The sequence below is a fragment of the Gekko japonicus genome, unplaced genomic scaffold (assembly GCF_001447785.1).
Source record: "Gekko japonicus isolate JY-2015 unplaced genomic scaffold, Gekko_japonicus_V1.1 scaffold3183, whole genome shotgun sequence".
Taxonomy (NCBI): domain Eukaryota; kingdom Metazoa; phylum Chordata; class Lepidosauria; order Squamata; family Gekkonidae; genus Gekko; species Gekko japonicus.
In genome coordinates, this window is record NW_015170370.1 from 53,543 (window position 1) to 69,720 (window position 16,178).

At 40.6% G+C, this 16,178-nt stretch overlaps 1 protein-coding gene across 1 annotated transcript in view; it reads left to right on the forward strand.

Moving 5' to 3' along the window:
- Positions 1-16,178, forward strand: part of LOC107116335 (tripartite motif-containing protein 7-like) — a 46,256-nt gene that overhangs the window by 5,504 nt on the left and 24,574 nt on the right. Inside the window, exons 2-4 of the mRNA XM_015418238.1 lie at positions 11,792-11,992; positions 12,721-12,822; positions 13,954-14,184. Coding sequence (XP_015273724.1) covers positions 11,792-11,992; positions 12,721-12,822; positions 13,954-14,184 — 534 coding nt within the window. The remainder of the gene's footprint in view (positions 1-11,791; positions 11,993-12,720; positions 12,823-13,953; positions 14,185-16,178) is intronic.

The following is a 16,178-nucleotide window of genomic DNA, read 5'->3' on the forward strand; positions in this document are numbered from 1 at the left end:
TGCCGCCGGAGCGTTACCGGAAGTGACGTCACACGCTGGGCGGGATCACACCATTTGAGGGGAAAACAAAGAGTTTTCCCCTCAAATGGCGTGGCCCCGCCCCCAACGTGCGACGTCACTCCGGGTGACGCACACGCGGGGGTGGGGTTTTCCCCGGGCCCCGATTCTGGCACGCCGTAAATCGGGGCGCCGAAGCGGGGGAATCCCCGCCCCCCGGCTGCATTTGGCAGCCCTAGACTGGATGGGCCTTTGGCCTGATCCAACATTGGCGTCTCTTATGTTCTTATGTTATCCCAGTGCTTTTTGCGGTACTATTGTGTGTTTAATGCCCGTTCCGGGCCATTCTGTGCTGTTCTGGCTTTTACCCTGTCCCCAACCGGAGCACTCTGACTGTCTGGAATTGGGGGGGGGGGTTAACTTTTCTTGCAGGTTCCCAATAATTAGGTGAGGTGGAGACTTCAGTGTTGTGAGTAGCTGCCTTGGCAACCGAAAATGGCTTCTGAGATCTCACAAAAGTCATCTTGAGAAGGAGCCCCAAATGTCTTTCTGTCTTCTGTTCATCCATCCATCTGTCTTCTACCTTCTACCCATCAATCGATCCCCCTTTCTTGTCTGTATTGCATTAGTTTGGAATGCTCCATTGGGCATGTTCTGTATGTGTAATGGTAGAACAATTTTTGGCTATTCCTCCCTCAAAAGCAGATGCTGAAAATTTTGTTAATCTCTAATGTGCTACTGGATTCAAATCTAGATGTAGGCAGGTAGAGGCTGGGTAGGTAAAATCTGGAAGATGGGATAAAACTTTAGTAGGATCAGGGGTCATTTTGTAGAAAAAGAGGTGCAGGAGCTCATTAGCATAATTTATTTGCATATGCCACAACCCCTGACATCACTCCTCTGAAACAATACTGACCTTGATAGGCAAAGAAAGACAGAGAAAGACAAATAAAGAGAGAGACACACAAAGAGGGACACAGAGAAACACACACAAAGGAACAGAGAGAGAAATACACACACAGAGGGACGGACAGACAGACACACACGCACAGAGAGAGGGACACACAGAGGGGCAGAGAGAGAGAGACAAACAGAGACACACACACAGACAGAGGGGCAGGGGCAGAGACAGAGAGAGACATACACATAGAGGGACAGAGAGAGACACACAGAGGGACACACACATACACAGAGGCAGAGAGACACACAAACAAAGAGAGGGACACACACACAGAGGGGCAGAGAGAAACACAGAGGAACAGAGGGGGAGACACACATAGAGGGGGGAGAGAGAGAGACAAACACACACACACACACACACACACAGGGGCAGACAGAGACACGGAGGAACACAGAGACACACACACTCCCCACCTAAAGGAAGCCCCCACCCCTGGAGCGGCCAACCATGGCCCACCCGATCAAGCCCCTGCTGCCGCCACCCCGCTTTGGTGGGTGAGTGGAGGGAAGGCATGGGGAGGCATTTAAATGCCTCCCCACTGCTTGAAAGGCGGGGCCAGGGAAGGCAGGGAGGGGGGCTCAACAGGCCTTCCCCGCCCACCTGCTCACAGGCGGGCGGGTGGGGGGAGGGACGGGGAGGCATTTAAATGCCTGGCTGCTGCTTGGAAGGCTTTCCCCAGGCCGGTTGGGCGTGTGGGCCAGGGAAGGGGGGGGGGGGGGGGCTTGCTGGGTTCCTTCCTACTGGAGCGCCACTCCAGTGCGCTCCGGCAGGAAACGACCTCTGAGTAGGATCTATTGAATACTTGAACTTCCAGTTTTTAAACTTCTCACTCATATTGGTTCTATTAATTAATGAAGGTTTGTTATAATAACTCACTGGAAGTGCTCTTGAGTGGGTGCGATAAAGTGAACTGCTGTTAATTTATTTCCTTTGATACATTGTGATTGGCAACATCAAATTATATACAGCAGTGGCCCCCAACTTTTTTTAGCCTATGGGGCACCTTTGGAATTCTGAAACAGGGTTATGGGCCCAATCAAAAATGGCTGCTGTGGGAGACAGAGCCTTGTGAACTCACAGAGAAAGTCCAAGTGCAGGGAAGAAGAGATGTAATTTCAATAATGCATTGGGAAACAGGAGTGAGACAGAATAAAACCAATATTGTGGTGGCATCTGCCACCAAAGCAATGTTATTTTAACCTGCACAGCCAGTCACATCTTCAGTTACCAGTCAAAAGTCATGTTGAGCAGCAACCCCACCCACTTTTTGAAAACACTGGCCAGGCACAATATAAAATGTTGGCAGTCCCCATGGTGCCCTATGGATACCTCATTGAGGAAATCTGTTATTATACACGGCATCTTTGGATTAACCAGAACCTCACTCACCAACTTTTTTGGAATAACTCGAAGCTGAAATAGGTTAATAAAAGTAATAGGTGAATCCAGTTGAGTATCTAATTATGCACAGCTGCTTACAGGAGAGGAAATGACCTGAGGACACTCAAAATCCTTATCATAAGAACATAAGAGACGCCAATGTTGGAATACCAGGTGCCATCAGGAGGTCCACCAGTGGGGCCAGGACATTAGAAGCCCTCCCACTGTTGACCCCCCCAAGCACCAAGAAGACAGAGCATCACTTGCCCCAGAGCCCCTATCTATACCTTGTGGCTAATAGCCACTGATGGACCTCTGCTCCATATGCTTATCTAATTCCCTTTTGAAGCCGTCCATGCTTGTAGCCGCCACCACTTCCTGTGGCAGTGAATTCCAAGTGTTAATCACTCTTTGGGTGAAGAAGTACTTCCTTTTATCCGTTCTAACCCGACCGCTCAGCAATTTCATGGAGTGCCCACGGGTTCTTGTATTGTGAGAAAGGGAGAAAAGTACCTCTTTCTTTACCTGCTCTTTCCCATGCATAATCTTATAAACCTCGATCATGTCACCCCTCAGTCGTCTTTTCTCCAAGCTAAAGAGCCCTAAGCGCTTTAACCTTTCCTCATAGGGAAAGTGTTCCAACCCTTTTATCATTCGAGTTGCTCTTTTCTGCACTTTTTCCAAAGCTATAATATCCTTTTTAAGGTGTGGTGACCAGAATTGCACACAGTATTCCAGATGAGGTCGCACCATTGATTTATATAGCGGCATTATGATATTGGCTGATCTGTTTTCAATACCCTTCCTAATAATCCCCAGCATAGCATTGGCCTTCTTTATTGCAGTCACACACTGTCTCGACATTTTCAGTGAGTTATCTACTACAACTCCAAGATCTCTCTCTTGATCTGTCTCTGCCAGTTCAGACCCCATCAATGTGTATTTATATTTAGGATTTTTGGCTCCAATGTGCATCACCTTGCACTTGGCCACATTGAACCCCATTTGCCATGTTGACGCCCACTCGCCCAACTTTGACAGATCCCTTTGGAGTGCCTCACAATCCTCACTGGTTTTCACCACCCTGAACAACTTCGTATCATCCGCAAATTTAGCCACTTCACTGCTTACTCCCAACTCCAAATCATTAATGAACAAGTTAAAAAGCAGTGGACCAAGTACTTTTTGGAACAAAATTCTTATTCAGGATATAAAAATTCACATCCAACATTAATTTTCTACATTTGTCCCCGTTACATCCTACCCACCTCCCTTTTCCCCTCCCCTATATACGGCTTCCCACAGTGCTACGACCTCCAGCATATTCGCTTCTTTTTAATTTTTTTACTATATCTATTTTCTTTTTGTTGTTCACTAGGTAACTATTATTCCACTATAGCATTTAATTCTTTTACTTATCATAACTCTAAAAAAAAATCTACACTTAATAATCATTAAAGCAAAATAAATTGTCTTTTACTTCCCAATATTTTTCTAAATATTCTTTTAAATCTTTCCAGTCATTATAAAAATCCTCTGCTTCCATATTATTCAACTTTCTCGTCAACTTGTCCATTTCAACTGAAAACAACAGTTTTTTAATCCACTTTTCAATCTTCGGGACTTCTTCCTGTTTCCAACATTGAGCATTGGTCATTCTGACTGTTATCATGTACCACATCAAAGTTATTTTTGCCACATTGATCTCTTCCATTTTTAGTCCCAAAAGTAATATTTCTGGCTCCTTTTAAAATGTACATTTAACGATTTTTTCCATCTCTAAATGAATTTGACTCCAAAACTTTTTTGCTTTTTCACAAGTCCCACCACATATGATAAAACGAGCCCTCCACTTTTTTGCACTTCCAACATTTGTTTGACATATTAATATTCATATTAGCAATATTTTTGGTGTCATATATCATCTATACGTCATCTTATAACAATTTTCTTTAAAATTATTGCACGTTGATATTTTCAGTGCATTTTTCCATACATACTCCCAAGACACTATTGTTACCTCCGTATTCATATTTACTGCCCATTTTATCATCTGCTCTTTAACCGTCTCATCTTCAGTATACCATTTTAACAGTATTTTATACATTTTTGAAATACATTTTTCCACCCTCAAACCATACAACTTCAATCTCATTATTTTTTCCTCTAAAAATGAATTTTTTTTATCTCTTTTAAATAATTCATTTATTTGTCTATATTCAAACCAGCCATATTTAAATTCCATTTCTTCTTCCATTTTCAGTACAAATGATTTTCCCACTTTTTAAAGCATATCTTTATACTGTATCCAATCTTCTCCCTTGTATCTCGAATGTGGTTTTATTACCTCCGCCAGGACAATCCAAAGCGGCCTCTTCGAGAAAAACTGCTTATATTTCGTCCATACGTCAAAAAGCGCTCTTCTGATAACATGGTGTTTTAAAAAACCCATCCATTTTCATCTTTTCATACCATAAATATGCCATCCAAACTTACAGTCATAGCCTTCTAACGCCAACAATTTCTTGTTTTCCTTTTTTTTTGTGAATATATTTATTTGATTTTATAAGCCTACACCATACAAACATTCACCAGCAAGAATACATATATACAGCTTCCTTTGACAACATTTCTCTTTTGTAACAACACAGAGTAGCATAGCCTCATACCCAGAATAAGTAGCTTTCCCCTTACTCTTACTCTTAGTATCCTATCTGTATTGACTAGGAACTTATATTTCTATCTCCCTTAAGTTATCTGTACTATCTTCTCTGAGCTATATTTTATTGGTTGTTCTCATCTGCTTGTAACCTCTTTCCCACTCTTATCTTGTACAATTCTGACTCTTAACGCTTCTCCTGTTTCTTGCCCACTCTTTGCTTTACGTATAGGGGATTAATTAATATTTAATTTAATTTTTAATTTTTATGTCTTTTTAACTTTTATTACCCTTTTTAACCGCCGTTCCCTTTTTAATCGCCATTTAATCTTTACATCTTTCATATTTTTTTAAAACATCCTATGGGAATCATTATCTCTACTTCTGGATTAATCTACTATTTTCTTTTACCTATAACTTTACCTTCACTTCCTTCTACCTCTTTCTGTTGTAAACTGCTAAGACTTTACCCAATGTCATTTAATCTATATCAAACCTCTTCTAGACTTTTTATCACAGACATATTTAGACCTGTTTATATCACCAACTTATATCACCACCAAACACTCTAACCAGTGTCAAAATTAATTTTCTAGCACTACATATAATTAAACATAATCATTTTACCATACATACATATAGCTTTAGAACCATTAAATACTTAATTTCTAGCTTCCATTTAAACATCTCCCAAACTTGACATCACTCTATTAAATTTCATGATTAGATTTCAAGCACTACATATAATTAAACATAATCATTTTACCATACATACATATAGCTTTAGAACCATTAAATACTTAATTTCTAGCTTCCATTTAAACATCTCCCAAACTTGACATCACTCTATTAAATTTCATGATTAGATTTCAAGCACTACATATAATTAAACATAATCATTTTACCATACATACATATAGCTTTAGAACCATTAAATACTTAATTTCTAGCTTCCATTTAAACATCTCCCAAACTTGACATCACTCTATTAAATTTCATGATTAGATTTCAAGCACTACATATAATTAAACATAATCATTTTACCATACATACATATAGCTTTAGAACCATTAAATACTTAATTTCTAGCTTCCATTTAAACATCTCCCAAACTTGACATCACTCTATTAAATTTCATGATTAGATTTCAAGCACTACATATAATTAAACATAATCATTTTACCATACATACATATAGCTTTAGAACCATTAAATACTTAATTTCTAGCTTCCATTTAAACATCTCCCAAACTTGACATCACTCTATTAAATTTCATGATTAGATTTCAAGCACTACATATAATTAAACATAATCATTTTACCATACATACATATAGCTTTAGAACCATTAAATACTTAATTTCTAGCTTCCATTTAAACATCTCCCAAACTTGACATCACTCTATTAAATTTCATGATTAAATTTCAAGCACTACATATAATTAAACATAATCATTTTACCAATACATAAATCAAACTAGGCCACTTACTTTACATATTTAGGCACCTTTTTCTGGGGAATTTTTCACCTTTCCGTTTTTGCTCCTCTCCTCTTCTTCTGTGTTGCCACAATATTACCATTATAATCCAAAAAGAAAGTTAAAAACTTCTTCCAACATGGCGGCGGCCATGTTTTCTTCCCTTCCTTCGCCCCGCGTCGGGGCACTCCCGGTCACCCCCCCGCTTGCTGACCACGGGAGGGGCCAGAAAACGAAGCCCCCTGCTCCAATCCTCCCCCCAGGAGGGCTGGTCCGGCTCTCCCGAAGCTCGGGAGGCCAGAAGAAAGCGAAGGAGGGATGGGCGGCACGGAGCAAGCCGCGCGCCACCCGTCGTCGCGCCGTACCAGAAATCGAATCAACAATTTCTTTTTTTCCCAACATAACCCATTGCTGCAACCAAGTTAGACACACCGCTTCATGGTATAATCTAAGATTCGGTAACTGGAATCCTCCTCTTTCCTTCGCATCACAAAGAACCTTCATTTTAATTCGTGGTTTCTTCCCTGCCCAAACAAACTTCGAGATTTCTCTTTGCCATGTAGCAAATATTTTCACATCTCTTATTATAGGGATTGTCTGAAGTAAAAACATCAACCGTGGTAGAATATTCATTTTAACTACTGAAATTCTTCCCAACAACGATAAGTTCAATGTATTCCATTTCACAATGTCCTGTTGAATTTTGGACCAAAGCTTGTTATAGTTCTTTTTATACAAGTCTATATTCTTCATTGTCAAATCAACTCCTAGGTACCTAGTTTTGTTAACAACTTCACATTGAACCAACTTCTATAGTTCTTGTCTATTTTTTTCTTTCATATTTTTACACATTATCTTTGATTTGTCTTTATTAAGATAAAAGCCTGCTAATTCCCCAAATTCCTTTATTTTCTTTAGCAACAATGGTATATTCTGTATTGGGTCTTCAATCATAAACATTACGTCATCAGCAAATGCCCTATATTTATAGGAGAAGCCCTTGTTGGTTAAACCTGGTATCTCTTTGTCTTCTTTAATTTGTTTCAACATTACTTCTAAAATCCATATAACAGTAACGGGGACAAAGGACACCCTTGCCTTGTCCCCTTCTGTACTTTGAAATATTCAGTCGTATCTCAGTTAATTACCAATGCCGCCTTTTGTTCCGCATATATTGCTTCAATCATGTTTAAAAATTTCTCACCAACATCTATATTCTCCAACACACTGAACATAAAGTCCCAGTTCAAATTATCAAACGCTTTTTCAGCATCCACAAAAAAGAAACCGACCTCCTTCTCTGGATGTTTATCATAATATTCAATTGCATCAATCACCATTCTTAAATTGTCTTTTATCTGCCTATTAGGTAAAAAATCCTGCTTGTTCTTCTTCTGTAACTCCTTGCAGATATATCTTCAGTCTTTCTGAAATTATTTTGGCGAACAATTTATAATCATTATTCAAAAGGGGAATTGGTCTATAATTTTTTACATTTGTTAAATCCTGTGTTTCTTTAGGTATAAGTGAAATTATAGCCTTTTTCCATGGGATTTTCTGGGATTTTCTTCGTTTCTCTAATATCATTCATCAAGAGTTCAAAAATTGGGGTTAGCTCCTCTTTGATTTTCTTATAAAATTTTGCTGTGAAGCCATCTGGTCCTGGAGCTTTCCCCAACTTTGCCTCCTGAATTGCCTTGTCAATTTCAACTTTCGTAATTGGATTATTTAATATTTCTTTAAATTCCTCTGAAATTTTTTCTGTACCTACTTTGTCTAAATATTCTTTTATTTTACTTTTGTCCACCTTCTTTTTTGCAAAATGATTTGCATAATATTTAGAAAACGCTCTCTTAATTCCATTAATGTCCACCAGCTCTTTTCTTCCATCCACAATCTTGGTTATAATATTCCTCTCTTTTCTTTTTTTCAATTGCCATGCCAAATATTTCCCTGGATTATTTGCCCCTTCAAAAAAATTTTTGCTGTAATTTCTTCAAATTCCAATAGAGTTCTTGATTTAATAAGGCCCATATCATATCAATGATATGTTGCCCATATCATATCAATTCTTAAAAAAGAGTCGTGTCTATTCGAGTAAAATGTAAAGTCTCTGGTCCGTGGATTCCACTTCCTCCACACATCTTCCACCCTCTCTTGTTTTACCAGCTCAAAAAAAACTTTTGGTAGTTTACCACATTTTTCATCTTTTTTCTGTGACTTTCTGTCTAATTTGTAATTAACTGTCCCATTAAAACCACCTGCCATTATGATCTGTTCATATGCCACTTGGTCTAAATCCTGTGTCAAATCCTTAAAAAAATTCTCCTTTGCCCCATTTGGGGCATATATATTTACAATCAAAATTTTCTTTTCTTACGTCTTTATTTCTATCGTGACATATCTTCCTTCTTTATCTTTAAAAATTTCCTTTGGTTCCAATTCTTTCTTTGCATGTATCACAGTTCCTCTGTTCTTTTTTTGTTGCCAATGAATAAAATTCTTCTCCTAATTGTTTGGCTGCCAAATACTTAAAATCCTGTTTTCTAATATGAGTTTCCTGTAGACAAATCACATTACATTTTTGTTTCCCTAACCAATGTCTCACTATTTTTCTTTTATTGGGTAAATTCAGTCCATTTACATTCCACGATAAAACTTTGTAATCCATCATATTTTCTTGTTATTTATCTCCAAAATCCTTATCAAACTCATACATATATTCTGCCATTCTCCCCGATGTCTTAATCGTGTACCTTTGACTCTGGTAAGTAAAGCTCAATCCTTGCGGTATCTCCCATCTATACCTTATGTTCAAACCTCTCAACTTGTTTGCGAGCTTCTTAAATTTTTTCCTGTCTTGCAAAATCTGTCTTGGCAGTTCCTTCATTACCATAATTTTCTTTCCATCCATTACAAAGGGAACTGTATATTGCTTTTTAAGAATGAGTTCCCTCATCCTTTTAGTAACCAACTGCACAGACACATCCCTTGGTAATTTTTTCTGCGTTGCATAGGTTGAGTTCACTCTATAAATCAAATCAAAGTTAAATTCTGTCTCGTCCACATCGTCTTTAAGATACTCCATAATAGCTTCAATCACTCTACTTCTTATCTTATCATCTAGTTGTTCTTCAACTCCTCTTAGCCTTAAATGTGTCTGCATAGCTCTGCAGTCCATCATTGTGTCCAGTGTCTTATAATCTTTTACTACTGTTTCCACTTTTTGGCTGACATCCTCCATTTTTGGGTCTATTTCTGAAGACTTCTGTGACAGGCTTTGAAACTCCTTTTTAAGTTCTCCCACTTCTTTTTCTAATTTGTCTCCCACTTTTTTTTTAACTCAGCTTCTGACACTAGCAACTTTTTCATCTGTTTTCCCATCTCTTGAATTGCCTCTGTCATCCTCTGTTCCATCACTTCCATTGTAGCCTGTAATTCTTTTTCTTTCTTGGTAGCCATCCTGCGGTACCCCACTGCTTACCTCCCTCCACTGAGAAAATTGCCCATTTATACTCACTCTCTGTTTTCTATTAATTAGCCAGGTTTTGATCCATAAAAGGACTTGTCCTTTTATCCCATGATTTTTGAGCTTACTTAGGAGCCTTTGATGAGGAACTTTATCAAAAGCTTTCTGGAAGTCGAGGTAAACAATATCTATTGGATCCCCCTTGTCCACATGTTTGTTCACCCCCTCAAAGAACATTAACAGGTTAGTGAGACAAGATCTTCCCTTACAGAAACCGTGCTGAGTCTGCCTCAATAGGTTTTGTTCATCTATGTGCCTACTAATTCTTTCCTTAATAATGGTTTCCACCAATTTACCCGGTATCGACGTCAGACTGACTGGCCTGTAATTTCCCGGATCTCCTCTGGAACCCTTTTTAAAGATGGGCGTGACATTAGCTACCTTCCAGTCCTCAGGAATGGAGGCAGATTTTAAGGAAAGATTACATATCTTTGTCAGGAGATCTACAAGTTCACATTTGAGTTCTTTCAGAACTCTCGGATGTATGCCATCTGGGCCTGGTGATTTTTCAGTTTTTAAGTTGTCTATCAGTTTTAGGACCTCCTCTCTCGTCACCTCAATCTGACTCAGGTCTTTCAACACCCCTCCTGAAATCAGTGGTTCTGGAGTGGGCAAGCACTTCTCATCTTCCACAGTGAAGACGGAGGCAAAAAATGCATTTAGCTTCTCAGCCATTTCCCTATCATCCTTCAATACTCCTTTTACCCCTTGGTCGTCCAAGGGCCCCACTGCCTCCCTGGCTGGTTTCCTGCTTCTAATGTATTTGAAGAAAGTTTTATTGTTGGTCTTTACGTTTTTTGCTATATGCTCCTCATATTCCCTTTTTGCCTGCCTGACCACAGACTTGCATTTTATTTGCCATAGCCTGTGTTCCGTTTTATCAGCCTCACTGTAACTAGCTTTCCACTGCTTAAATGAATCCTTTTTACCTTTTACAGCTTCCATTACTTTGTTAACTATGCAGGCTTTTTCCTATACCTGTTTGTGCCTTTCCTAACCTGTGGAATATATTTTTTTTGAGCTTCTAGGATCGTAGTTTTAAATAGTTTCCAAGCTTCCCCAGTGGTTTTGACCCTTTCTACTTTTCCTTTCAGTTTCCTCCCCACATGTCCCCTCATATCAGAGAAATTACCCCTTTTAAAGTTAAAAGTGGTTGTGAGAGTCTTTTTGGCCAATTCCCTATTTATACAAATGTTGAACTCAATGACATTATGATCACTGTTCCCAAGCGGTGCAATCACTTTTACATCTCTCACCAGGTCTTGAGTGTTATTTAGGACCAAATCAAGGATCGCCTTTCCCCTGGTAGGTTCCGTGACCATCTGCTCCATAGCACAGTCATTTAGAGTGTCTAGAAACTCAATCTTTTTCTCGACTAGTACACATATTGACCCAATCAATGTGTGGATAGTTAAAATCACCTATTACGACACAGTGTTTTTGTCTAGCTGCTATCTTCCTTTCATCATTTTACAGTCCTCTATCTTTTGATCTGGTGGGTGATAAGAAACTCCCAGTGTTAAGTTTCCTTTTGGCCTCCCTATTTCAACCCATAGAACCTCCAGAAGCGAATTCAATTCTCTTAGCCTCTCAAACTTTCTGGACTTTATACCCCACATCCACCCCACATCCAACCCTTCCCCCCCTATCCTTCCAATATAATATATAACCGGAAATCACCATATCCCACTGATTTTTCTCATCCCACCAAGTTTCTGAAATACCCACAATGTCTATTTTTCCCTCCAACACCAAGCACTCCAACTCCCCGATTTATCCCACTCCAGGTGAAGCCAGTGCAGTTTCTCATGCTTTGGAGTCAGACATTCCTGGGAGCTGGAAAGGGGAGCATTTGCGTGAAGCATCAGGAGCCCCTGAAACTCTTCTGCAAGAACGATGAAGCCCTCATCTGCGTGGTGTGTGACAGTTCCACAGAGCATAAATATCACGATGTGGTTCCTACTGAGGAGGCTTCCCAGGAGTATAAGGTAGGAAATATCCGTGGATGTTAGTGGGAAAGAGCTGTGGGTTCTTTTTTTGCTGAGTGGCCCAATCTGCATCTAGCATTCGCTCCGTTGTTTTACCAAACCCACACTGGAACAGAAAAAGATGCAGGTCAAAACAGCATTTAAATACCCCAGGCCAACACCGTACTGACTGCAGAGTCACTCCTGAATGGCATAAAATGGCCATAAATCTATGCAGACAGCTACCATAAAACTAAGAGATCAAACGAAGTGAAAGCCGGCATGCAGTTTGGACACTCCCATAAAATCCGACAAGCAATCACAGTGAAAGTGGCATGCAATGTAGAGGAGAATTTCTGTTCCAGCGTGGGTTTGGTAGAACAGCGGAGCAAGTGGTACAGATTAAGCCAGTGTATCATGACACTCATAGGGTAATTTGTTCTGGTGATACTGGTATGCCCACTTTCCGTCCCAGGCTCTGCCCAAAGTGGGATTGAGATCTAGTTGCATGTCTCCTACTGCCTCTTAGCTTGGTGGCTCCTTCACTGTTTGTCCCCTCTATTCCGGCCAGCTTAGTCTCACAGAGGGTGTGTCTGGGATGATGTCAGGACATTGGAACATCTCCAGTCTGGCTGTGTTGAACTCTGGCTCAGCCAGTTGTGATGCTGAGCTCTCAATGCTCTGGCACACTGAACCACATAGATCCATCTCTGTAAAAGGAACAAACCTGAGCTGTGGTTTCTCTTCAGAGGGAGGTCAGTCACTACCTGAATATTCTGAAGGAAAAAGGAAAAAAGAGAAAAATGATGGCATATCAAGCAGACATAATGAAGGACAGCCAAGACCTTCTCGTAAGTACTGCTTCGAGGGAACAAGAAGTTGGGGGGAAAGGGGAAACTGAAATGTAGAAGAATCAAAAAGGCACATCGGTCATTTGGCATGTCCTGATTTCCGCATGGAAGGACTGTGCTGAAATGTATAATAATTTCCTTGTTTGGTAGATGAACTTGCCAAGCTCTTTTTTTTCTGGTTTGGGACAATCAATCCCCTTGATTCCCTGCAAAAGCTTTCTGTGGTTCTTGATTGCTGTCAGGATCTAGAACCCACTCTTGCTTCCACAATCAGCTGAATTTCCAAGCAACATAGGTGGTGCTGCGTGAGGTAGGTACAAGGCAGATGGTACCGAAATACTGTTTCGTGGAGGCAGGGCAGTAATGCTTTTGTCTGCATCTTTGTCAGTACTCAAGCATCAACTCAACAAGCTGAGAGAACTCTCAGAAAACAGATGAGTTTCTCCTCACAAAAAAAAAAACACAGCTTGTTGAAATATCATACATACCAAGCAAATTCCAAACTGAGGTGAGCGGTGTTCATTCACCAGAGGAAAAGTACATGGGATGCCTAGTCATAGGTATTTTCCCAGTGATTTTTTTTTTTTTACAAAATGCTGCAAGGGAAACTGAATTCTAGATTGGGAAGTCTTAGATTTTCTGCCAAAAATTAGACCTCACCTTGATGGTTTTTGCTTCATAGGGGACAAGAGAGAGGTATTCTCTTCGTCTGAATTTTGCAAAGAGGAAAAACCGCAAGGAAAAAGTAACTGTAACCAATGCTCCCTCTTAAGCTGTGGAGTCTTGTGAGCAAAAATTCTACTTTGAGCTACTGGCATTAAAGTTTTGAGCAAATGATTTGGCTACAGCATAAATTAGTTTGCTCTGGAGCCATTCTTCCTGAGCTAAGTCAAAAAGGTGTGAGCCGCAGGCTAAAAAACTGTGAGCTAGCTCATACCAACTCAGCTTAGAGGGAACACTGATTGTAACTGAGATTTGGGGGTGATTTGGCCTCTTAAACATTTTGCCCGGCTGAACAGTGATTTGATTTCTGTGAAAAGTCAAAAGGGTCCTTCCTGTCAGATTTTCTTTATTTGCAAAGACCGGCTGTATTCTTCACAATGGCCTGTTTGTCTTCTCTTTCCATCACAGAAGCAAACCAAAGCAGAGAAGCAAAAAGCTGCATTCATGTTCAGGCAGCTACACGAGTTTCTTGAAGAACAAGAGGAACTTCTGCTGGCCCAGATGGATGAGGTGGAGAAAGAGGTAGCAAGGAAAAGGGATGAGCTCATGGCCAAACTGATTGAGGAAATGTCCTCATTTGAGACCATTGTCCAAGAGATGGAGAGGAAGTGTCAGCAGCTGGACTGTGAACTCCTGCAGGTAAGAACTGGGCAGAAATGGCCCAGGCTTCTTCTCTTCTCTCTTGTGTAGGTGAAATAGTTTACTGCTGGATTCAACCCACTGGATGCATTTTATAGGGATGCCTCCAAAAATAATCAAAATAAACCTGAGTGGGAAAATATCAGATTGGAGCTTTCTTTAGAGGTGTTCCAGGTTTAAGATGCAAAACACTGTTCATGCTCATCACAGCAGTTCAAGGTAGCTCAGCATTTGATGCTACCTAAATCCAAGCCTGTAATGTCCCAGGAACAAGCAGCTGTGATACATTTGCCAAGTTTTTTGCTGGCCAAATATTGAGAATATGTTCTGATCTGGATGTAAGTTATAACATAGTTACTTCAGAAGAAAGGGCCTAATTCACGGTAGGGTTCTGGGACCACGGGCTAGGTTTTCTGGATGACAACCTACTAGCACGTGATGGGCTTCATCTGTCAAGGTCAGGGAAGAATGTGTTTGGTGGAAACCTTGGGAGATTCATCAAGAACAGCGTTTTTCAACCACTGTGCCGTGGCACACTAGTGTGCCGTGAGATATTGTCTGGTGTGCCGTGGGAAAAATTCCAATTTCATCCGTAACATGCGGCTTCGGCTCACAAAAAATGACCAATCATTAGATTCTAAATCATTAGAATGTTACGGACTATAAATGGCTCCGGTGTCACTGTTACACTGACAGGAGGAGACATCGCAGTAGATCGCCGATGCGCAGAAGAGCGCCGATGGATCTGGACTCTGGAGGATTATTGCAGACGCAGCACAGAAGAGCGCTGAGTGATGGATCTGGAGGAGACATGAGCAGAAGAGCGCTGACTGAGCAGCTATTTGGAGGAGACAAGCGCACTAAGTACTGAGTGACAGTGAGACAGGAGCAGATACTGCAGTGATGGACAAGTTTTTGAAAAGGAAAGAACTGGACTCTGAACAAAATTCGGAGCCAGATGAGAGCCCAAGTATGAGTGGGGATCAAAAGAAAGCAAAGATGGTTAGCTCAAGCAAATTCTCTGGCACAAGGCAATATAGCGAAAGCTATATTTCATTTGGATTTACTTTCACCGGAGATGCAAAGAAACCAACTCCACTGTGCGTGGTGTGTGGTGAAAAGCTATCTAACAGTGCTATGGTCCCAAGTAAACTTAAACGCCATCTCCAAACGAAATACCCTTCGCTTCAAAACAAGAATGCAGACTTTTTTGTTCGCCTGCGTGAAAACACGGAGAAACAGGCAACTTTCATGAGAAAAACCACAAAGGTAAATGAAAGAGCTCTTAAAGCTAGCTATCAAGTTGCTGAACTTATAGCCAAGTCAAAAAAGTCGCACACTGTGGCAGAGACATTAATACTTCCCGCCTGCAAAGCTATTGTAGAGGAGATGCTCGGACCTGAAGCAGCTAAGGAAATAGCCAAAGTCCCTCTCTCAGACAACACAATTTCCAGACGTATTAATGACATGTCTGCAGACATCGAAAGTGTGGTTTTGGAAAAGATCCGTATCAGTGAGAAATTTGCATTGCAACTTGACGAGTCTACTGATATCAGTGGACATGCTCAACTCTTGGCCAATGTGCGTTTTGTGGATGGTGATGCAATTAGAGAAAACTTCTTTTTTTTGCAAGGCATTGCCAGAAAAAACAACAGGAGAAGAAAATTTTCGGGTCATATCAGAATACCTTGAACAAGGAGGACTTAAGTGGGAAAACTGCACAAGTGTCTGCACCGATGGAGCTGCAGCCATGGTCGGGCGCACCAAAGGCTTTGTAAGCAGAGTGAAGGAAAGAAATCCAGATGTGATTGTTACGCATTGTTTTTTACACCGTGAGGCCCTCGTAGCCAAGACTTTACCAGCAGACCTAGTTCCTGTGTTGGATGATGTTGTGCGCATGGTAAACTTTGTAAAGTCACGACCCGTGAAAAGTCGCATGTTTGCAGCTTTGTGTGAGGAGATGGGAGCGAAGCATAAAACCTTGCTGTTTCATA